The sequence below is a fragment of the Macaca thibetana genome, chromosome 7 (genome assembly GCF_024542745.1).
Source record: "Macaca thibetana thibetana isolate TM-01 chromosome 7, ASM2454274v1, whole genome shotgun sequence".
NCBI lineage: Eukaryota > Metazoa > Chordata > Mammalia > Primates > Cercopithecidae > Macaca > Macaca thibetana.
The window spans coordinates 135909193-135933251 of record NC_065584.1 but is presented as its reverse complement, the minus strand read 5'-3'; the positions used below and the strand labels follow the sequence as shown (position 1 = coordinate 135933251).

General features: G+C 36.5%; 1 protein-coding gene across 5 annotated transcripts in view; it reads left to right on the top strand.

The window, feature by feature from the left end:
- Window positions 1-24059, top strand: part of DMXL2 (Dmx like 2) — a 172649-nt gene that overhangs the window by 26462 nt on the left and 122128 nt on the right. For all 5 annotated transcript variants that reach the window (XM_050797905.1, XM_050797903.1, XM_050797904.1 and 2 more), the window contains exons 2-5: window positions 11364-11489; window positions 18955-19026; window positions 22583-22661; window positions 23493-23628. In XM_050797905.1, the coding sequence (XP_050653862.1) occupies window positions 11364-11489; window positions 18955-19026; window positions 22583-22661; window positions 23493-23628 (413 nt within the window). The remainder of the gene's footprint in view (window positions 1-11363; window positions 11490-18954; window positions 19027-22582; window positions 22662-23492; window positions 23629-24059) is intronic.

Sequence of the window (24059 nt, the reverse complement as noted above, 5' to 3'; positions counted from 1 at the left end):
TCTTTCCATCATACTGAAGGTGTTGGAAGTTTAATTACAATTTAATAGTTTAATCATATTAAGCAAATTTTTTGGGACATTTACGACCATTTCCCTCAAAATACCAACATTTAGATTAAATGGTTTTCCAGAAATTTCCAATAGTTACAAAAATAATTTGAAGTAGTCATAAATATTACCTGTTAATGTTGGTATATATGACATAATATACAATTAACTTTAAAACTTTCAAATGTGAAATGTGTTAAGAACAAATTGAGAAACAGTATTGTGGCTTGGTGTGGCGGCTCACGCTGGTAACTCACAGCACTTTAGGAGGATGAGGCCTGTAATCCCAGCGCTCCTGGCCAGATCACCTGAGCCCAGGAGTTCGAAACTAGCCTGGACAACATGATAAAATACTGTCTCTACCAAAAAATAAAAAAAATTAACAGAGTGTGGTACTTGCATCTGTGGTCCCAGCTATTTGGGAGGCTGAAGTGGGAGGATTGCTTGAGTCTGGGAGGTGGTGGGTGAAGAGAGCCAAGATTGTGCCACTGCACTCCAGCCTAGGGGACAGGGTGAGACCTTATCTCAGAAAGAAAAAAAAAAAACCCTAAACAATATTGGGTCATTTAAAAATGTTCTTTTTATTTCTTTAGAAGTAGCTATTTTAAAAAGTAGTATTTTACTTCATTATTTGTTACGAAGGAAATTGTTACATACTCCAAGCTTTTGAGAATAAATTTGAGGCTAAAAGGTGACTGTAGGTTTTTGTACATGTTGGCCAGGCCATGGGGCTGATTTTTACAGTATTGCTGTTATTTTATTTTATTTTATTTTATTTTAGAGATTTTTGACAATGAATACTTTGAATGGCTTATTCTTGACACTGACATATAAATAGTTATTAACAGTACTGACATATAAAATATAAGAGATAAGATTTTTGACTTCCACTTCTGGATCTACCTTCTATTGAGAATGTAGGCAAGCTGGAGATAGAGTTGGTTTTATAATGGTTAATTAGAGCAAATAATTATTGCGTATTTTGCTTTTCAAGGTCTCATTTTCCTTTCAGATATTACTACCACCAGTAAACAAAAAAACACATTTTTCTTCTTTATCAGAGGTATGTAAATAGAGTTAGTTTGGACCAAAAGTATGTTTCTCTTTAGCTTAGTACTTAGAAGTTTGTTATAGTTCCATCTATTAGTAAATTATCAAAATTGGCGAGTTTTTTTTAGTAACATTAAATTACTCTTTTTAAAGTCTAAATTTAAAATTTTATTTTTATAAAGAAAGTTCTTTCTTTCAGGCCAGTTGCTGTTTTGGAGTAGTTAGGAAGAAATTTGAAATCATTTTGCCTTTTACCACTTACTCATAAACACTTAGAATGTTTTCTTAAGTTTTCTTCTGTTGTTTTTTTGCTGGCCATAGATTTTTGTTTTTACATATTTGTAGTCAAGCTCTGTCTTATGTTTCCCTCAACATACCACCCACAGCTTTGCTTTTTTCTACTGCTACTTGGTTAAATTTTGTTAATTTTGCTTTTTCTGATACAAGTTGTTTCTAAGAGGAACAGTCCCTTTGATTACCACACAAGCAGTTGTTATTAGGTTATTTCCAACATTTCCGTACTCATCATTGACTTACGTTAAACTTTTTTGCTCTAAGCTTTCTTCATGCTGTTTAGTTCCTTTTTCATGTGTTTATTTTGCTTATTCAGCACTCTCGAGTGGACTTTGGGCAGTTAGAATAACTGAATCATATCAGTAAAGTGTGTTCTCAATCATGTGGACAAAAGAACTTACTCAAATGCTACCGCTTCCCTGCTTTTCTTACTGTAGTGTGAACTTATATCTCAATGGTCGGAGTTTTATTTATCTTGGAATTGGCGGTGCCTGGTGGTGGGTGGGAGTTAATAATGGTAAGGGTTTGTAGGTGTGAAAAATTGCAGAAAGACAAATGGACCAATAATATGAATAGTCAGTTTACAGAGAAAGAAATATAAATGGCTGATAAATATATGAAAAGATGCTTATCTTCTAATAAAAATACATATTAGAACAGGGAGATGTCAGGTTTTGTTGGAAAGGAAAGATTAAAACATTTGATAATGACTGGGGTTAGTGAGTAACTGGAGAAATAGGTACTTTTATACACCTTTGGGCTATAATCTTTTTGGAAGACAATTTGCAGTTGCAATTAATTTTAATCACTGATCCAGCATATTATATCTTATTATCCTGTAGGGATTCTTGGACACATACACATATATCATCTATGCATACATGTTCATCGAAGCATTGTTTGAAATAGTAAAAGACTGGAAACAACCAAAATTATGGCAAAGCCACAACATGAAATATTAATACTGTGCAACTATTAAGAAGAATGAAGTAATTTCCTCTGTGCTGATGTAGAAAGTTCTTCAAGATGCATTGTTAACTAAGTGGAAAAGAAGTGGCAGAATTGTGTATAGCATGATCCCATTTATGTTAAAAGAAGATTTATAAAAGATATACTTTTATATATTGAACATTTCAGGAAGAGTTCATAGGTAATTATTAAGTAATTGCTTCCTGGGAATGAGGAGGGGTGGGGTAAGAAGGGTGAACAGGATGAGAAGATGACTTCATTTTCTTATTTAATTTTAAAATTTAGTATATGTGTTATTTCCTCTATGAAAAAGAAAATCTTGTTACTGAAAACATTAAAATTAAACATTTTATGTGCCTTATTTACCTTGTACATGATTTCAATGGATATGTGACTTGTGAAATTTCTTGCTTAATCAGGAATGTATTTAATAAGGAAACCTATTTGTCCTTTTAGAAATTAATAATTCTGAGAGTATCATAAAGAGCTAGGATTTTAATTAGGTAACTAAAATGGAGAGAAGGAATGGGTGTTTTCTGGGAAATCTTTGTTAATCTGGGTTTTGTCCTCTTGGTTGTAAGATTTTTCGTATGTCAACATTGGCCTCTTAAGACTCTTTCTGTAAGATCTCTTGGTGCAACCAAGTAACCATCAAAGCCCAGACAACCGTGTCTTCTTATTAGTTTTTTTGTTTATGAGCAAAGATACAGCAGAAGTGAAGAATTGAAATGTAATTAACCAATAAAGAGCAAAAAATTTGAGCAACAGAAGACAAAACAATAGAAAAATGTCATTAGTGAAGTGGAAAAAACAGTAAAGAGGGCTGAGTTTGAATTATAGTCATGTATTTACCTTGTGACTTAGAAATTTGATTAAATCCTGTGAAATTCCGTTTTCAAAAATATTAAAGTGGGATTAATAACCAACTTCTAGGACTGTTGCAGTCTTGAAAGAAAGATTAGGAATATAGAATGAAAATAGTATAATATCCTTCACCCAGTAGGTTTTTAATAAATGGTATCTCCTTCTTGTAATTATTTTTCTCTCTCTCTTTTTTTTTATACTTTATGTTCTAGGGTACATGTGCACAACGTGCAGGTTTGTTACATTTGTATACCTGTGCCATGTTGGTGTGCTGCACCCATTAACTCGTCATTTACATTAGGTATATCTCCTAATGCTATCCGTCCCTGCTCCCCCTACCCCACAACAGGCCCCGGTGTGTGATGTTCCCCTTCCTGTGTCCAGATGATCTCATTGTTCAATTCCCATCTGTGAGTGAGAGAACATGCGGTGTTTGGTTTTCTGTTCTTGTGATAGTTTGCTGAGAATGATGGTTTCCAGCTGCATCCATGTCCCTACAAAGGATACGAACTCATCCTTTTTTATGGCTGCATAGTATTCCATGGTGTATATGTGCCACATTTTCTTAATCTAGTCTGTCATTGATGGACATTTGGGTTGGTTCCAAGTCTTTGCTATTGTGAATAGTGCTGCAGTAAACATATGTGTGCATGTGTCTTTATAGCAGCATGATTTATAATTCTTTGGGTATATACCCAGTAATGGGATGGCTAGGTCAAATGGTATTTCTAGTTCTAAATCCTTGAGGAATCGCCACACTGTTTTCCACAATGGTTGAACTAGTTTACAGTCCCATCAACAGTGTAAAAGTGTTCCTATTTCTCCACATCCTCTCCAGCACCTGTTGTTTCCTGACTTTTTAATGATTGCCATTCTAACTGGTATGAGATGGTATCTCATTGTAGTTTTGATTTGCATTTCTCTGATGGCTAGTGATGATGAGCATTTTTTCATGTGTCTGTTGGCTGCATAAATGTCTTCTTTTGAGAAGTGTCTGTTCATATCCTTTGCCCACTTTTTGATGGGGTTGTTTGCTTTTTCCTTGTAAATTTGTTTGAGTTCTTTGTAGGTTCTGGGTATTAGCCCTTCGTCAGATGAGTAGATTGCAAAAATTTTCTCCCATTCTGTAGGTTGCCTATCCACTCTGATGGTAGTTTCTTTTGCTGTGCAGAAGCTCTTTAGTTTAATTAGATCCCATTTGTCAATTTTGGCTTTTGTTGCCATTGCTTTTGGTGTTTTAGTCATGAAGTCCTTGCCAATGCCTATGTCCTGAATGGTATTGCCTAGGTTTTCTTCTAGGGTTTTTATGGTTTTAGGTCTAACATTTAAGTCTCTAATCCATCTTGAATTAATTTTCGTATAAGGAGTAAGGAAGGGATCCAGTTTCAACTTTCTACTTATGGCTAGCAAGTTTTCCCAGCACCGTTTATTAAATAGGGAATCCTTTCCCCATTTCTTGTTTTTGTCAGGTTTGTCAAAGATCAAATGGTTGTAGATGTGTGGTATTATTTCTGAGGGCTCTGTTCTGTTCCATTGGTCTATATCTCTGTTTTGGTACCAGTACCATGCTGTTTTGGTTGCTGTAGCCTTGTTGTATAGTTTGAATTCAGGTATCCAGCTTTGTTATTTTGACTTAGGATTGCCTTGGCAATGTGGGCTCTTTTTCAGTCCCATATGAACTTTAAAGTAGTTTTTTCCAATTCTGTGAAGAAAGTCATTGGTAGCTTAATGGGGATGTCATTGAATCTATAAATTACCTTGGGCAGTATGGCCATTTTCACGATACTGATTCTTGCTATCCATGAGCATGGAATGTTCTTCCATTTGTTTGTGTCCTCTTTTATTTCATCAAGCAGTGGTTTGTAGTTCTCCTTGAAGAGGTCCTTCACATGCCTTGTAAGTTGGATTCCTAGGTATTTTATTCTCTTTGAAGTAATTGTGAATGGGAGTCCATTCATGATTTGGCTCTCTGTTTGTCTGTTATTGGTGTATAAGAATGCTTGTGATTTTTACACACTGATTTTGTATCCTGAGACTTTGCTGAATTTGCTTATCGGCTTGAGGAGATTTTGGGCTGAGATGATGGGGTTTTCCAAATATACAATCATGTCATCTGCAAACAGGGACAGTTTGACTTCTTCTTTTCCTAACTGAATACCCTTGATTTCTTTCTCTTGCTGATTGCCCTAGCCAGAACTTCTAACACTATGTTGAGCAGGTTTTCTAACTCTTAATAAGATGTGCCTTCTTCTGTAGAAAAGTAGACATATTGACAGTGATCAAAACTCACTCCCAGGGAGAGATGGGAGTTTAATAGTAACACTCTTGATATAGTATTCTTGGGAAGATTATAGTACTTCGTTAAACCTGTCAACATGCTTAATACACCTTCATTTATCAGGGTTTTTTTTTTTTTTTTTTTTTTTTTTTTTTTTGGTTTTTGAAGTTTAGACACATACCAGTAGTTATCAATGATCTCAAGCTTTGACCCTGTAACTTCCAGGATGTTAAAACATCCAACTGTTCTATAGTAAATGGCAATGTAATTAATCTATTGTATGCTGTAGTTTCATAGGAAATGTGGTCATGTTTGTTTAAGGTTTTTAAAAGTTTTCATTTTGTTACTCTCCACTTCAATTTATCTGAGACATAAAGGAAATTTGAGAAATTAGAAGTGTTTGTGGGATTAGAGTATTAGTTTTCTTTTCTAAAAATAATGTAGTTAAGACAATTACATATAAAACTAAAGTTAGAGAAGACTGCGTGTGTTATGCCTCTTCATACTGCATATTAAAAGTCCTCTTAACATGTCTAATACTCCTTATCAGTGCTTTTTTTGTCTTTTAAATTTAGACGCATCTGTCAGTAGTTGTCAGTGATCCCAAAGTTTTCATTGTTCATGAGGACATTAAACCCTCTAGAGCAGCGGTCTCCAACCTTTTTGGCACCAAGGACTGGTTTTGTGGAAGACAGTTTTTCTACAGTGAGTGGTGAGGGAGAGGGATGGTTTCGGGGTGATTCAAGCACATTATGTTTATCACTAGATTCTTATAAGGAGCATGCAACCTAGGTCCCTAGCATGTGCAGTTTGTAATAGGGCTTGCGTTCCTATGAGAGTCTAATGCCACCACTGATCTGACAGAAGGTGGAGCTCAGGCAGTAATGCTCACTCACTCACTGCTCACCTCCTACTCTGAGGCCCAGTTCCTCATAGGCCATGGACTGGTGGTAGGAATTGGGGGCCCCTGCTCTAAAGAAAGCAGCAATATCTTTATTGTGGTAATAATACCACAGCAAAGAAAAGAAACACATTCACACAACTTTAAATACAATTTTTAGGAGTTCAGAGACCTACTGAGGCCATCTGTGACTACGTCTATTAGACTTCAGGTTGAAAACTTTTAGTTTCAATGTTCAAAGCAGAGAATACTTTTCTCTTTCCTAATAGGATGGATTTGGTCTCTAAGAATAGGATTATAACAAGTGAGGGTTAATATTTTTAAAGTTTTATTTTGGATGTAACAGCTTATGCTACAGAATTATCTCTTAGTTATGAATTACTAATATCAGCTAATCATTATCATCCGTTTAGTACTTTTATAAAACAAATCCTCCCACATGAATGGAAGGAAAACAGTTTTTCTAAGACCCTTCCTCTTTTCTTGGGCCTTCTCTGTGCGTAGGGACTGAACCATATCCTTGATTTCTAGATAAAGTGTTTTATAGGTCAGTACTGTTCGAAGAGCAGGACACTGGTATATTGTGCTCTGGCATAGGTCAGCTCTACAAAGAATCCAAGGAGGGATAATCCAGTCAAGCGATTCCATTTCTCCAGAAAAGGCTTGCTGTCCTTTTCCTTGCCTCTCTATAATAATCCTGTGACCTGTCTCCCACATGTGAAGAAGTTAGTTTACTAACTTTACTAACTTAGCTTAGTCAGAAGTATTTCATTTATCTAACACAAAGGAGCCCACATCCATACTCTCTGGGGTCAATTTAGTATTTACTTATAGTCTTAACGAGCACCCTCTTTTCCTCCTGCACTATACATTCTTCCTCTGGTAATACTGGATTCTGAAAAAGAATGGAACAAAATCACTTTTGATCTGTCTAAAATTGAGAGAATGGGAATCTTTTGAGTAAATTATCGCTTTTGTATAAACTGTTGGTCTTTACAGAATGCTTATTCTGTGCTCCATGATGTGGTAAATTAATTGGGATTACAAAGATGAACAGACTCCTTCTAGCACCAACAAGATCTTCATGGACTAGAGGTAGGGCAGTGCAGTGGAAACAGCAGGAACTTTACTGTGAAGCAAATGAATCCACATTCTGTGAACTAGGGGAAATTACTTATCCTTTCTGGGCTTCAGTTTCTCCGTCTTCAAAAGCAGGCCTGTGAAGATAATGATAATTTTTGTAAAGATCCTAGCAAAACAGCTTGATCATAGTAGGTATTCAGTAAATGGTAAATTATAAGGAAGGCTTAGGTAGATTCTCTTCTAGTAGAACTTCTACATTTGTTGATACTGTTAGCTGAAAAATCAGTCAAAATCTCTCCCTCTTTTCTTAAGCTTATGAGGATAGGTTGGCCAAATTGTTAGCAACAAGACAGTGTCAGTGTTTCAACTCCATGTTCTTTGACTAAGTTTCTAAGTGCTTAGACTTCTGGAGCCAGACATTCGGTTAGAAAGACTTAATAATTTATTACACAACTATTGATTGAGAGCTACTTATGTGCTAGGTGTTGGAACTACAGTGGTAAACAAGGACAAGGTGAGGTCCTTGCTCTGATGAACCATTCAATATAGTGAGAACCAGACAGACATTAAACATGCCTTAAAGCCGTTAAAATCTCATGGGCCCTCAGTTACAGAATACACGTGATTCAGTACTGACTGATTATATGAGTCCCTTTTTCTTCCACACTTGGGTTATTTATGCATTAGACTCTTTGGAAAATGCACCTGTGCACTTTTTCAAGCTGTTAGTGTGCAATAGTTTAAGAGATTCCATTCTAGCATTAATCATGGTTATTATATAAAATGGTAGGCATTGCCTAACTCTGGTTCAACAGGAAACTAGCACCAGACATACGTTGTTCCATTTTGATGGGAATTACTAGTTTGGTAGGGGGGTTGAAACCATTCTAAACCTGTGATCTTTAAACTTTCTATTTTTTTCCTTTTCTTGAGACAGGGTCTCACTTAGTCACCCAGGCTGGAGTGCAGTGGTGCAATCATAGCTCATTTCAGCCTTGACTTCCTGGGCTTAAGTGATCCTCTCACCTCAGTTTCCTAGGTAGCTGGGACTGCAGGCATGTGACACCATGCTAAGCTAATTTTTTGATGTTCTATAGAGATGAAGTCTCACTGTGTGTCCCAGGCTATTCGTGGACTCCTGGGCTCAAGTGATCCTCCTGCCTTGGCCTCCCAAAGTGTTGGGATTACAGGCATGGGCCACTGTACCCAACCTCTTAACCTTTGGTAGCTGTATAGTATTCCAATGTAATTCAGTAATTTATTTAACTACTCCTCACTGATGAGTGGTATAATTATTTTCAGTTTTTGCTACTATAAATACTGAGGCACTGAATGTCCTACATATATTTTGGCAAACTTTTATACATATATGTATATAAGTAGGGCAAAATGGGGACTATTAGGGTAAAATAGGGAATATTTGATCAAAAGGTATATTGTATTTAAGATTTTGATAGATATTGCCAAATTATTTTATCCATGCAGATTTTAATTTAAAGTCTGGAGTGGGACTGAGCAATCTGTGTTTTTGACAGGTTTCCTAGGTGATTTTGATGCCTCCAATTTGAACTATTGCCGGATCAGAAAAATGGAGTATAGTACACATCCTCTGGAAAACATCAGGCAATTATGGTTATCTAGGGAAGAGTAAAAAGCCTTTTCAGTGACTGAGCTGTAAGAGTGAATTTATCTTAAGTAGCAGTTGCTAGGGATGGCCCATCTTTAGAGAAACAAAGTGTACTAATATTTATCTGGAATGTTTTATGTCTTTTTGATATATAATGTAGGGAAAATAATGTAAAAATTGTAAGGACCTGAGTTTGAACACTTTGCATTTAGTAACTGTAATCTTGGGCAAATTAATGAACTTGAATTTTTCTTTATATAATGATAATATCTACCTTCCAGGTTTGTTGCAAAGATTAAAGAGAGAATGATACAACACTTGTTGAGTACCTCTTCTGTCTTCTAGTATTTTATGGCTATCTCTGTCGTGGCAGTTTGTCATTTAGCTTTAATTAGTAATTTACCTAGTCATCTCCCCATTAGAGTAACTGGGACCATGTCTTGTACTTTAGTGTTCCCAGTCACTAGCCCAGACTTGAGACTTGGTGCACTATTCTGTTACTTAAATGACTGTGTACATTTTCCATTTTAGTGTTCATAAGTATCCTAAGAGACAAGTATTATTTGCTTCATTTTACCATGAGGAAATGCTCAGGGAACTTAAATAACTTTCTTAAGATAGCGCAGCATGGCATAACCAAAATTGAAAACTGTGTGTATGATTTCAAACTAGATAAAGTCTGTGCTTTTTCCATGAATCCACTTTGCTGAGATGATATAAGGCATGTTGGAAATTTTGAAATTGCTACTCAAGTGTAAGATGATTTTTGTTATTTTAATACTATACTTTAAAAATCAGCATGGTGATTGAAACATTTCTTCTGCATATACTCAGTATTCTTCAGTTTGGCTTTCCTGAATTCATGGTATAACCAAGTCTGCCTTGTCTGTAAGAATGTAAGTGATCATTTCCTCTTGCGAGTGATTTTTCTCTATTTTTCTTGCTTAAAATTCTGTCTTTGCTTTTCTTTTGGTGAACTTTTTGATTTTTATAAACACATGGTTTAAGATGTTTTATATAGTGGTTACGGCAGGATTTTGGTAACATTGGAAGTTTTAGTAGAAGTAATGTTGTCTTCCTGTCTGGTCTTTATCTTCATTTCCGTCTTTCATTAGCAGCCTTATATGGACCCCTTCAGGGCATGGGTCACTGATTCGGATGTCATCACATGTCAGCCCTGCTATTGGATGTCTCTATTTTGTAGGTCATAACCACATTGCTTAAGGGTGTGGAAACAGAGAGGAAAATACCATTTCATAAGTTTTATGTTTATCTTGCTTTTAATGGCGCTTTTCTTTTGAGAATTGGGTTGTTAGGTTGTTTTGAATATTTAATCATAAATAGTTGGGAAGAAAAAGAAAAATGTCCCCACTCTCTGACCCTTATGTCATAAAATTCACAACGTTGCAAAACAGGAATAGCATACAGCAAGAAGTGTTGCAATAGGAAGAAATGTGTGGTTTTACTTATTAGAGTTGGACATGGGAATTTTCCCAACAATTTCTGTTTTGTAGTCTATTTCCAGACCATATAGGGATATTTGCCCAATATTCTATATAAATTTGTTCATTTTATGTTTTATTTGACTTTTTTTTTTTTTACCTTTGGTAAAACAACTTTAGGTTGGTTTCCTTTCTCCCTCAGGCCTGATGATGTTGGGGATGGATGGTGGATGTTGGAGGCAGGCTGCGTTATGGATTCATTTGAGTCATTGATGCATTTAAGTTTAGCCATTGCCTTAGTACATGTAATTCTGCCTTTGTTGTTCATGTCTACTTCACTAGCTCTTTAAGGCATGTGGAATTGTGTTGGAAAATGCATGCCTGATTTCCATCTTGATGTTTCTAAAGTCTGGTTTGAACCCTGGGAACACAGTTGCAGTCTTCAATGTCTTAGTATTTTTAGATGGAGCTTTTATACTTTAGGGTTTACTGAGATGAACTTTGGAGAGAAAGTCTAAACAGAATAATTTATGAACTGCAGGAACAGAGGATGTCATGTTTAAGAACTGGAAGAACCCTTTTCCTATTAGTAACAGTTGTTGAATGATAATGCATGGAGTGTCATCAGTTTTTTTTCATGTGATTTTTAATGTTCTTATTTAGAAATTGATATTCTTATATTAACTATTTTGGAAAATGTCCCAAGGTATACTTTATAATGGTAATAAAATCTAAGATAAAATATTATGTAATAAGGTTTCAAAAGTTATGTATCTTATATATTGTAAAACTTTTTTTTTTTTTTAGGCATATGGATCAGGCTGTGATATTGTTATTTTGGCAAATGACTTTGAATGTGTACAGATCATTCCTGGTGCTAAGCATGGAAACATCCAAGTCAGCTGTGTGGAGTGTTCTAACCAACAAGGAAGAGTAAGGGATTTAATTTCTTTACTAAATGTCATTTAAAAATGTGTTTAATAATCTCAGAATATTCTCATCCTTTTATGCAAAGCTTGTCTAAAATTTCTTATGTATTGCTTGGGTGGCTGTTAATAGAAGTTGTAAAGCGATAGGTTTATACAGATTGTAAAGTGCCATTAAATTTGACAGTTGTTCTACAGCGGTATGTATACTGTCTTCAAAGATCTGTAGGCCTTACAATCCTGTGCATACTGACATTCTGCCAGTTACTACTTCTAGCAGCCATTAAGCCAGTAAGGGGAAGTAAACTTTTATCTTCTCTACCTAGCACCCCTTATATCCCTCATACTATAACATCAAAGTTGTATTAAGAAATTCTGCAAGTTGTTAATGTCTAATATCATGCTTGTCATATAGGAAGAGATTTGTAAAATCTGTTAGCATAATGAAACTTTTTTTGTTGAGTGAAGAGTCTTATAGTTCATTCAGGCTTTAAAACAGACGGTTTATTTTGAAATAGTTAAAATTTCATCATATGTACCTCTCCCACAATTTTCAAACATAATGTACATCAAATTTTGGTTGCATGTCAATATGGCATGTTTGCTGTATACTCCAGCAATTCAGTAAGGCCAATTTTATGTAGCCGAGTTGAATGTCTCTACAAGAACAGAGAAATAAGATTTTTACCTATAGTCATTGTAATAGTTTAAACTATTGTAGTGTTCTAGAAATTGTTCTTTATTGGGTAACAAATTTGGTCAAGGATGTGTTAAATCAGAATATTCATGTTGATAAATAGTAATCATACAAATTTATACTGAATGGTAAATTATGGTTACTTTATTATACCATTTATCCTGCCCTATCCTACTGCCCATATCAAGCCTTAATATTTGTGTAAATGTACCAGTACTTGACAGTTCAGTGATACATTTGACCTAGTATTGGAACACTGGATTTCCTGGTGTTTCCTGATACTCGTTTCTTGCTTTTCTAATTTTCCCCCCAGGTACTCCCCACCCTCAAGCATTGCTTACACTTATTTTAGAAAACATGGAGAGTGTCAGGTTTCTCTCATTTTTTGTTGCTCTTCTCTCTAGGCCAAGCAAGGTAGCTTAAGCCTGCCTAAAGTTGTATGATAGTTGTCAGAGGTGAATTTTAGTAAATAGCTCAAGTGCCGGTGATAATCGCAATGAACACATTCTCTGGGAGTAAAATTTTTTAAAAAGGTATATAAGACATTGGTATTCATACCATGGGAAACAGAGCAACTTGTGTTTCTACTTTTCTTGAGCTGGTTTAATGTAAATAAGGCAAAATTGTAGTATCTTTATTGTCTTTGTTGACATCTTCCTTTAGCTTTTATCCCCCAGTTCTTGTGGTGATAACTTTCACATTCGTGACTTTGTATTAGTCTGTTATAAGCATTCATTCATTCATTGACATGTTGAATGGAATCATTACAGCACTTTTTGCATGCTATTTGAAGTAGCTTTCTGTTGTGGATTATGATTTTTCTTGGAAAGAATGTTAGATGTTAGGTAAGAGTTAAAATCACTTTTTGGCATGACAGTGCCTTAAAAATCACCGGGGATATTTTTGGCAGACCTTAAAAGAATATATACCTAATGAAGTTTTAAAGGTTAACTGGGGTGCAGAGGTGTCAGAAAGGATGGTTTTTGGTCTGTGCCCTGTAGGTAATTCCATCTTACCAAGAGGAGGATGAACTTGGAACTAGCCTTCAAGAAATTATTGGAAAACAGGCTCTGGTAGTTTCTAGGAACAGAGGGATTTATATATTTTCTTATCAGGTATGTGACATGGGACAAAATCCTCCTGGTCCCTAAATTTCTTGCTTCAGTCCTCTGGAGATGTCTTCTTCAGCTCTTTCCCCAGGTGTAGTGTATGGCTCCCTGACTTCTTCTTGGCCTGTTTTTTTCTATTCCTTCCTCTACATGGTGTCCCAATTGGTATTTTCTGTTTGATGGTATAATTAGGCCATTTTATTTGAAATATTTTTAAGACCTGTTATTAATTGATGCTTTTCTCATGGATTTTATATTATTTTCACTGGATTATAAAGTTTCTGACAAAGATGTGTGCTTTTGAAATGTATTTTTTAATAGTTGTTTTTATATTAAAAATAAAATTCTTATGAAAAATGTGATTTTTTAAAATGTGCATATATATATTTTTATTATACTTTTTAAGTTCTGGGGCACATGTGCAGAACGTGTAAGTTTGTTACATAGATATACACATGCCATGGTGGTTTGCTGCACCCATCAACCCATCATCTACATTAGGTATTTCTCCTAAGGCTATCCCTTCTCTAGGCCCCCTACCCCCTGACAGGCCCTGGTGTGTGATATTCCCCTCCCAGTGTCCATGTGTTCTCATTGTTCACCTCCCACTTATGAGTGAGAACATACAGTGTTTGCTTTTCTGTTCGTGTGTTAGTTTGCTGAGAAAATGGTTTCCAGCTTCATCCATGTCCCTTCAAAGGACATGAACTCATCCTTTTTTATGACTGCATAGTATTCCATGGTGTATATGTGCCACATTTTCTTTATCCAGTCTGTCATTGATGGGCATTTGGGCAGATTCCAAGTCTTTGCTATTGTGAATAGTGCCACAGTAAACATACATGTGCATGTGTCTTTACAGTAGAATGATTTATAATCCTTTGGGTATATACCCCATAATGGGATTGCTGGGTCAAATGGTATTTCTGGTTCTAGATCCTGGAGTAATCGCCACACTGTCTTCCACAATGGTTGAACTAATTTGCACTCCCACCAACAGTGTAAAAGCGTTCCTATTTCTCCACATCCTCTCCAGCATCTGTTGTTTCCTGACTTTTTAATGATCACCATTCTAACTGGTGTGAGGATGGTATCTCATTGTGGTTTTGATTTGCATTTCTCTAATGCCCAGTGATGATGAGCATTTTTTTTTCGTATGTTTATTGCTTATGAGCTTAAGGAGATTTTGGGCTGAGATGATGGGGTTTTCTAAATATACAATCATGTCATCTGCAAACAGAGACAATTTGACTTCCTCTTTTCCTTATTGAATACCCTTTATTTATTTCTCCTGCCTGATTGCCCTGGCCAGAACTTCCAATATCATGTTGAATAGGAGTGTTGAGAGAGGGCATCCTTGTCTTGTACTGGTTTGCAAAGGGAATGCTTCCTGTTTTTGCCCATTCAGTATGATATTGGCTGTGGGTTTGTCATAAAAAGCTCTTATTATTTTGAGATACGTTCCATCAAAGCCTAGTTTATTGAGAGTTTTTAGCGTGAAGGGCTGTTGAATTTTGTCAAAGGCCTTTTCTGCATCTATTGAGATAATCATGTGGGTTTTGTCATTGGTTCTCTTTATGTGATGGATTACATTTATTGATTTGTGTATGTTGGAACAGCCTCGCATCCCAGGGATGAAGCCAACTTGATCGTAAGGGACAAGCTTTTTGATGTGCTGCTGGATTTGGTATGCCAGTATTTTATTGAGGATTTTTGCATCAATGTTTATCAGCCATATTGGCGCAAAATTTTCTTTTCTGGTTGTGTCTTTGCCAGGTTTTGGTATCAGGATGATGCTGGCCTCATAAAATGAGTTAGGGAGGATTCCCTCTTTTTTTATTGTTTGGAATAGTTTCAGAAGGAATGGTACCAGCTCCTTTTTGTACCTCTGGTAGAATTTGGCTGTGAATCCGTCTGGTCCTGGACTTTTTTTGGTTGGTAGGCTATTAATTACTGCCTCAATTTCAGAACTTGTTATTGGTCTATTCAGGGATTCAGCTTCTTCCTGGTTTAGTCTTGGGAGGGTGTATGTGTCCAGGAATTTATCCATTTCTTCAAGATTTTCTAGTTTATCTGTGTAGAGGTGTTCATAATATTCTCTGATGGTAGTTTGTGTTTCTGTGGGATCGCTGGTGATATCCTCTTTATCATTTTTTAATGTGTCTATTTGATTCTTTTCTGTTTATTAGTCTGTCTAGCAGTCTATGTATTTTGTATTTTGTTAATCTTTTCAAAAACCAGTTCCTGGATTCATTGATTTTTTTGAAGGGTTTTTTGTGTCTCTATCTCCTTCAGTTCTGCTCTGATCTTAGTTATTTCTTGTCTTCTGCTAGCTTTTGAATATGTTTGCTCTTGCTTCTCTAGTTCTTTTAATTGTGATGTTAGTGTGACGATTTTAGATCTTTCCTGCTTTCTCTTGTGGGCATTTAGTGCTATAAATTTCCCTCTACACACTGCTTTAAATGTGTCCCAGAGATTCTGGTATGTTGTGTCTTTGTTGTCATTGGTTTCAGAGAACATCTTTATTTCTGCCTTCATTTTGTTATTTACCCAGTAGTCATTCAGGAGCAGGTTGTTCAGTTTCTATGTAGTTGTGAGATTTTGAGTAAGTTTCGTAATCCTGAGATCTGATTTGATTGCACTGTGGTCTGAGAGACTCTTTGTTATGATTTCCATTCTTTTGCATTTGCTGAGGAGTGTTTTACTTCCAATTATGTGGTCAGTTTTAGAATAAGTGTGATGTGGTGCTGAGAATAATGTATACTCTGTTGATTTGGTGTGGAGAGTTCTGTAGATGTCTATTAGGTCTACTTGGTGCAGAGCTGAGTTCAAGCCCTGGTATCCTTGTTATTTTCTGTCTTATTGATCTGTCTAATATTGCCAGTGGAGTGTTAAAGTCTCCCACTATTATCGTTTGGGAGTCTAAGTCTCTTTGTAGGTGTTTAAGAACTTGCTTTATGAATCTGGGTGCCCCTGCATTGGGTGCATATATATTTAGGATAGTTAGCTCTTCTTGTTGAATTGATCCCTTTGCCATTATGAAATGCCATTCTTTGTCTCTTTTGATCTTTGTTGGTTTAAAGTCTGTTTTATCAGAGACTATGATTGCCATCCCTTCTTTTTTTTTTGGTTTCTATTTTCTTGGTAAATATTCCTCCATCCCTTTATTTTGAGCCTATATGCTTCTCTGCATGTGAGATGGGTCTCCTGAATACAGCACACTGATAGATCTTGACTCTTTATCCAGTTTGCCAGTCTGTGTCTTTTAATTGGGGCATTTAGCTCGTTTACATTTAAGGTTAGTATTGTGATGTGTGAATTTGATCCTGTCATTATGATGCTAGCTGATTATTTTGCCTGTTGGTTGATGTAGTTTTTTCATAGCATTGATGGTCTTTAAAATTTGGTATGTTTTTGCAGTGGCTGGTACCAGTTGTTCCTTTCCATGTTTAGTGCTTCCTTCAGGAGCTCTTGTAAGGCAGGCTTGGTGGTGACAAAATCTCTCAGCATTTGCTTGTCTGTAAAGGATTTTATTTCTCCTTTGCTTAAGAAACTTAGTTTGGCTGGATATGAAATTCGGGTTGAAAATTCTTCTCTTTAAGAATGTTGAATATTGGCCCCCACTGTCTTCTGGCTTGTAGAGTTTCTTCCCAGAGATCTGCTGTAAGTCTGATGGGCTTCCTTTTGTGGGTAACCTGACCTTTTCTGTGGCTGCCCTTAACATTTTTTCCTTCATTTCAACCTTGGTTAATCTGACAATTATGTGTGTTGGGGTTGCTCTTCTCGAGGAATATCTTTGTGGTGTTCTCTGTATTTCCTCAATTTGAATGTTGGCCTGTCTTTCTAGGTTGGGGAAGCTCTGCTGGATAATATCCTGAAGAGTGTTTTCCAACTTGGTTCCATTCTCCCCGTCACTTTCAGGTACACCAATCAAACGTAGATTTTGTCTTTTCACATAGTCCCATATTTCTTGAAGGCTTTGTTCATTTCTTTTCACTCTTTATTCTCTAATCTTGTCTTCTCGCTTTATTTCATTGAGTCGATCTTTAATCTCTGATACCCTTTCTTCCACTTGACCGATTCAGCTATTGATAACTTGTGTATGTTTCATGAAGTTCTCATGCTGTGTTTTTCCACTCCATCGGGTCATTTATGTTCCTTTCTAAGCTGGTTATTCTAGTTAGCAATTCGTCTAACCTTTTTTGAAGGTTCTTAGCTTCCTTGTATTGGTTTAGAATATGCTCCTTTAGCTTGGAGGAGTTTGTTACTACCCACCTTCTGAAGCCTACTTCTGTCAATTTGTCATTCTCCATGCAGTTTTGTTCCCTTGCTGGCGAGGAGTTGTGATTCTTTGGAGGAGAAGAGGTGTTTTGGTTTTGGGAATTTTCAGCCTTTTTGCACTGGTTTCTCCCCATCTTCATGGATTTATCTACCTTTTTTTTTTGATGTTGGTGATGTTGATAGTCTTCCTTTCTGTTTGTTAGTTTTCCTTCTAACAGTCGGGCCCCTCTGCTGCAGGTCTGCTGAAGTTTGCTGGAGGTCCACTCCAGACCCTGTTTGCCTGGGTATCACCAGTGGAGGCTGCAGAACAACAAAGATTGCTGCCTGTTTCTTCCTCTGGGAGATGCTAGGCAGAGCTATCCTGTAGGAGGTGTCTCTTGGCCCCTACTGGGAGGTGTCTCCCAGTCTGGATACACAGGGGGTCAGGGACCCACTTGAGGAGGCAGTCTGTCCTGTATCAGAGCTCGAATGCTGCACTGGGAGAACTGCTGCTCTCTTTAGAGCTGTCAGGCAGGGACGTTTAAGTCTGCTGAAGCTGCACCCACAGTCACCCCTTCCCCCAGGGACTCTGTCCCAGGGAGCTGTTGGTGGTGGGCTCTGCTTAGTTCAAACTTCCTGGCAGCTTTGTTTACACTGTGAGGGTAAAACGACCTACTCAAGCCTCAGCAATGGAGGATGCACCTCCCCCCACCAAGCTTGAGCATCCCAGGTCGACGTCAGACTGCTGTGATAGCAGTGAGAATTTCAAGCCAGTGGATCTTAGCTTGCTGGGCTTCGTGGGTGTGGGACCCACTGAGCCAACCACCAGAGAAAATTTCCTGTTCTGCCAGTTGTGAAGACCGTGGGAAAAGTGCATATCTGGGCCGGAGTGTTCTGTCCCTCCCGGTACAGTCTCTCACAGCTTTCCTTCGCTAGGAGAGGAAAATACCCCAACCCCTTGCACTTCTCGTGTGAGACAATGCCCCACCCTGTTTCGGCTCACTTTCCGTGGGTTGCACCCACTGTTCAGCCAGTCCCAATGAGATGAACCTGGTACTTCAGCTGGAAATGCAGGAATCACCCGCTTTCTGCATCCATCTCGTTGGGAGTTGCAGACCAGAGCTGTTCCTATTCGGCCGTCTTGCCAGCTGTCCATCCAAATATGATTTCTTTGAGTAGGTCAGCCTTGTATATGATATGTAAAATAAAGCCTGCTGAATTTTTTGATAACAGAGGAGAGACTCTTAACTCCAGTACACTTCCAGGTATATTTATGGAAGGAAATAAACCATGAATACTGTATTGAGATTATATTATATATAATCAGTTTATACATTATTATGAAAAGGAAGATACCTTTATTTTACCCTTTTCTAGATATTAATGCTATATTTATTCTTTTTTAGATTGCAGCTTCATATGGTAATGCTGTTTGTATATTTGAGCCCTTGGGCATAAATTCTCATAAAAGAAATTGTGTAAGTATTAACCAATAATAGAATACTTTTAGAATCTAGTTAACTTTAGAATCCAATTGATGTTAATAAAAGCTCCTTAGGAGCTAGTGCTGAACGTAGACTAGAGTATCAGTGAAAAATTGGTCTAGTGCTTTATGTTAGGATCCTTACATTCACTGGGGATACATCCCTAGTGCTTTTAGAAACCCAAGTCTCTAGAATATCGCAAATTGAGATTTCCTGTGTTAATTGAGATCTACCCTAGTTTGAACTACTCTTATTTCTTATCTGGATTACTAATCTCTATCTGATATCTGGTTTCCTGCTGCCTTCAACCCCAGTCTCTATTCTCAACAGAGCAGGTCATGACATTTCTCTTCTTAAAAGTTTGTAATGGTTCCATATTTCTCTCTCTCTTTTTTTTTTTTTTTGAGAGAGGGTCTCACTCTCCCTAGGCTGGAGTGCAGTGGCATGATCACTGTTCACTGCTCACTGCAGCCTCAACCTATCAAGTGATCCTCCCACCTCAGCCTCCCAAGTAGCTGGGACTACAGGCATGCGCCACCATGGCCAGCTGTTTTTTAAATTTTTTGTAGAGATGGGGTTTCCCTGTGTTGCTCAGGCTGGTCTTGAACTCTGGGGCTAAGCGATCCTCCCACCTCAGCCTCCCAAAGTGCTGGGATTATGGGCATGAGCCACCATGCCCAGCTGCTCCGTACTTCTTTCAGATAAAAAGCCAAAAGCCTTTTGTAGACTACAACTTCCCTTCTGCGCAGTCCCACACTTACTACGTCTCAGAGCTCACCTCCTAAGTTCTTGTCCTCTCTGGTTCTACTCTGGCCACATTGGCATTTTTACTGTTCCTCAGTTAACCTTCCCTCTTTGAGCCTTTGTGTTGGTTGTTTCCTTTGTCAGGAATGTTATTCCTCCAGATATCTCCAAGGATAGCTCCCATAGATCCTTTAGGTCTTTGCTCACTAATACCTTGACAATGAGGTTTTCCTTGACCACCCTTTAAAAAATTGTACCCCCGCTTATTTGCTATTTAAAAATTTTTTTACAGCATTTACTTATTATTGTTTGTTATGTAGAATGTTATCTAAAGGTACATAAGGGTAGGAAACTTTGTTTCTTTTTTTCACTGATGAATCCCCAGTACTTAGAACAGTGTTCTGGAACAGCCAGGTGTGGTGGCTCACACCTATAATCCCAACATTTTAGGAGACCAAGGCGCATGGAACACGAGGTCAGGCGTTTGAGATGAGCCTGGCCAACATGGTGAAATCCTGTGTCTACTAAAAATACAAAAATTATCTGGGTGTGGTGGCACACGCCTACAGTCCCAGCTACTCAGAAGACTGAGGCAAGAGAATCGCTTGAACCCAGGAGGTGGAGTTGCAGTGAGCCTGGACTGTGCCATTGCACTCTAGCTTGGGCGTCAGAGCAAGACTCCATCTCAAAAAAAAAAAAAAAAAAAAAGAAGTATCTGGAACATAGCAGGTATTCCTAAATGTTGGTCAAATGAAGAAGTTAGGAGTTTAAAAAGCTCACTTACCAGCTCAGCTAAGTGGTTAAGCATACCACATTGTGAACCATTCAGATTCATACTGGGTGCTCTATTATATTTGTCTTACTTAACGTTCAAAACATCTAATGTGGTTAGAATTAAAAAGTACTGCATGCATTAAATTTTTACTATCACTCACAAATAATCAAAATTGCAAATGCTAAATCTGAATGCAGAGTATATACAAGTAATTTTTAAAGTATATTTTTAAGTGAAATGCCTTAAAACAAATGGTTTTGGAATTTTTTCGTTAAATATATGTATTTGGATATATCTTTTTACATTCCCCTAAAACAGTGTAAATTAAAATATTAATCTTTCCCTATAATAGTATTATGAAATGGATATCAAATTTTGGACTACTTAAGAGTCACCTAGAGCACATACTAAAAATTTAGATTTCCAGGTCTCATTCCCCAAATTTCTTCAAGATACTTGCTCCACAGATTACACTCTAAGGAACACTAAAGGAAAGGATGTTAGGGATGTCTATAATTTTAGGAATTATTTAATTACTACACTAAAATAGATTTGTTGAACAGTATTTAAAATCGTGTTATGCTGTTGTGATTGTTGTTTGGTCAGCAGTGGTAGGGTTTAAAAATAACATTTTCTCTGATTATAAAATGTAAAATTATTTTTGGATAATGAAATGCAGGCTTTGCAGATACATACACACATTTCCCACCCCTCTGGCCCCGACACATTTTTTTTTAGAGACAGAGTATTGCTCTGTCACCCAGGCTGGAATGCAGTGGTGTGATCATAGCTCACTGTAACCTCAAACTTGTGGGCTAAAGTGATCCTTCCGCTTCAGCATCTGAAGTAGCTGGGTCTACGGGCATGAGCTACCATGCCCAGCTAATTTTTAAATTTTTTATAGAGGTGGGGGTCTTGCTATGTTGCCCAGGCTGGTTTCAAATTCCTGGCCTTAAGCAATCCTCCTGTCATGGCCTCCCAGACTGTTGGAATGCAGCTGTATTTTAAAATTCTGCCTCGAGGTAGTCAGGAAACCTTGTATACATTTAAAAATTGTTAAATATTCTTAAAATACTATAACACGAAAGGGCATTACGTTTAAAAAGTATTATTTGCCAAGCAGTTAACATATAGCTTGCCTGAGGTAACATAGCTTTGCAAAGCTTTTCAAAAATGTCCTCTCACAAAAGGACATTTTATATTTATGTACTACGAAGAAATATATAAACTTTTGTTTACTTAGAGAATATATTTCATGTCAAAGGTTTTTGACTTTTAAACTTTAAATCACCTTTTAGAATGAAAATATTAAGAAAATAGGATAGAAATTATTCAGATATAAAGTTTGTGGATTACATATACAATATAGTGCAGATGGGTTGACTTTTGGGGAGATATATCTAGTTTTCTTTTAGACATTGAGTCCATGGGATTATGACAATTTGCATTTCTTCCTAATGTGCATTTATTTTGTGTTAATAAACATTTAACATCTTTGTGCCAGCCATTACAAACTCTGAAAATAACAAAGATTGTTATGACACAGTTTCTGCCCTTGAAGAGTTGCAATTTAATGGGAGAGTCACACGTATAAACAAATACTAATTCCATGTGATCAGTGTTATAATGGCAGAATGTAAAAGTGGTGTTGGTGCTGCCAGGATGTCAGAGAGGGCTTCATAGCAGAGATGATGAGTTAGCTAATCATAGTGGAAAGATAGGGGTTTGCAGATGGAGACGTGAGGAATAGGATATCCTAAATATAAGAAGGTATTTATGGGCATGGAAGGAAGCGTGAGAGAACCTGCTTTGTTTGGGCATAGCAAGGAGCTCAATATGGTATAATAAATAGTAGTGGAACCAGTTAAAGTTACATTAAAAACAGTATATGAAAATAATAGTGAAATATTTTCATCTTTGTTTCAGATCATAAGGTCTTAAGTTGAAGAAAATGATAAAATGGTAGTGTTTTGGGATATTATTTTAAAAACATCTTTTTTTTTCTTATTTCTTTTTGTCTACATATTTCAGCAACTCAAGTGCCAGTGGCTTAAAACTGGACAGTTTTTTTTGAGTTCTGTGACGTACAACTTAGCATGGGATCCTCAAGGTATTTAGCAATTATATCTAAAATTATTTAAATTAAATATTTGTTTTAGATGTATGATAATAATGTGATATAGTCTCCCATAAAAAGAAAATGATCAATATATTATATTTTCTTTTTTTTGACAAATACAATTTTTCCTTCTTGGTATACAGTGCTTTGTACAATGCTTAATTTACTATTCTGTGTTTTCCCCTGCCTTTCAGTGTTTTGTTTCAAGAAACAGTTATGATTTGTTTCCTAGTTAACATGTGCTGCCCTTTACTCTTGTTGTATTTGCTAAGAAACACGTTGGAAATAAAACAGAGACCGAAAAAACTTGAACTCATTTTATCATTTGTATTGGAAAATTACTATCTTTAATTTTGAAAAATTAGGAACCTCTAATGATAATAGCTGTTGTCCCTTTTTATATTCACAATAAGGATTATTTTTATATTTCGTGTATAAAACCACATTTTATTAATTTGTAGTTATGTCTTATATTTTGAGGACATTTTATGTGGTATATATCAGAGTTTTGGGGAGTTTGTTATTCTATTAATACATTTGCTCTTAGTTTTTTTGACTTGCTTGATAATAATAGCTCTTTGCCAGTAAGCTTTACTTTGTTGTTCTCAAATCTTCCTTAAGAACTACTCTTTGTTGTCCAGAAGATTCTTTTTTTTCTTCTAAGGGACTTTAAAATATAGATATATATCAAGTGTTTTTCATTGGCGATATTGCTTACTTTTCACATAATGTTAATAGTTTACAGATCTAAACAGAAGCCCATGTGCATGTATTTCCCTATATAATATTTGCCTATTCATCATAACTTTCTCTAATTTTCAGATAATAGATTGTTGACAGCAACTGATTCCATTCAGTTGTGGGCTCCACCAGGAGATGATATTCTGGAAGAGGAGGAAGAAATTGATAATAAAATTCCTCCTGTTTTAAATGATTGGAAGTGCGTCTGGCAGTGCAAGTTAGTGTCTATTTCTGTTGTTATATTCATTAATTAAAAGCAAATGCTTCCTAAAATATGTTTCCTTTCACGAAGATCTTTATTTTTTGATGGTACCATTGCATATAGAGGCCTAAAAAGTAGATTTTTTACTAACCAAAACCCATATAATAGCATTCTTTAATTTGTGCTAGTTAATCATTTAAAAAAAGGATGAAAGTATTTTCATAGTTATAGCCCCAGGACAGGAGTTGACAGGGTTGATACATAGGAATTACTCATTAATAGATTGAGATAAGGATGGGGAGGGGGAAGATGTGAAAGTTGCCAGCCACTCTTTCAAGTGGAAGATGTACTGTTAACAGTCATATAGATTATGTGACAAAGACTAGTCAGGGATGATTATGAGCTCAGCTTTTAACATGTTATATTTAGGATGTTGGTGGGACATG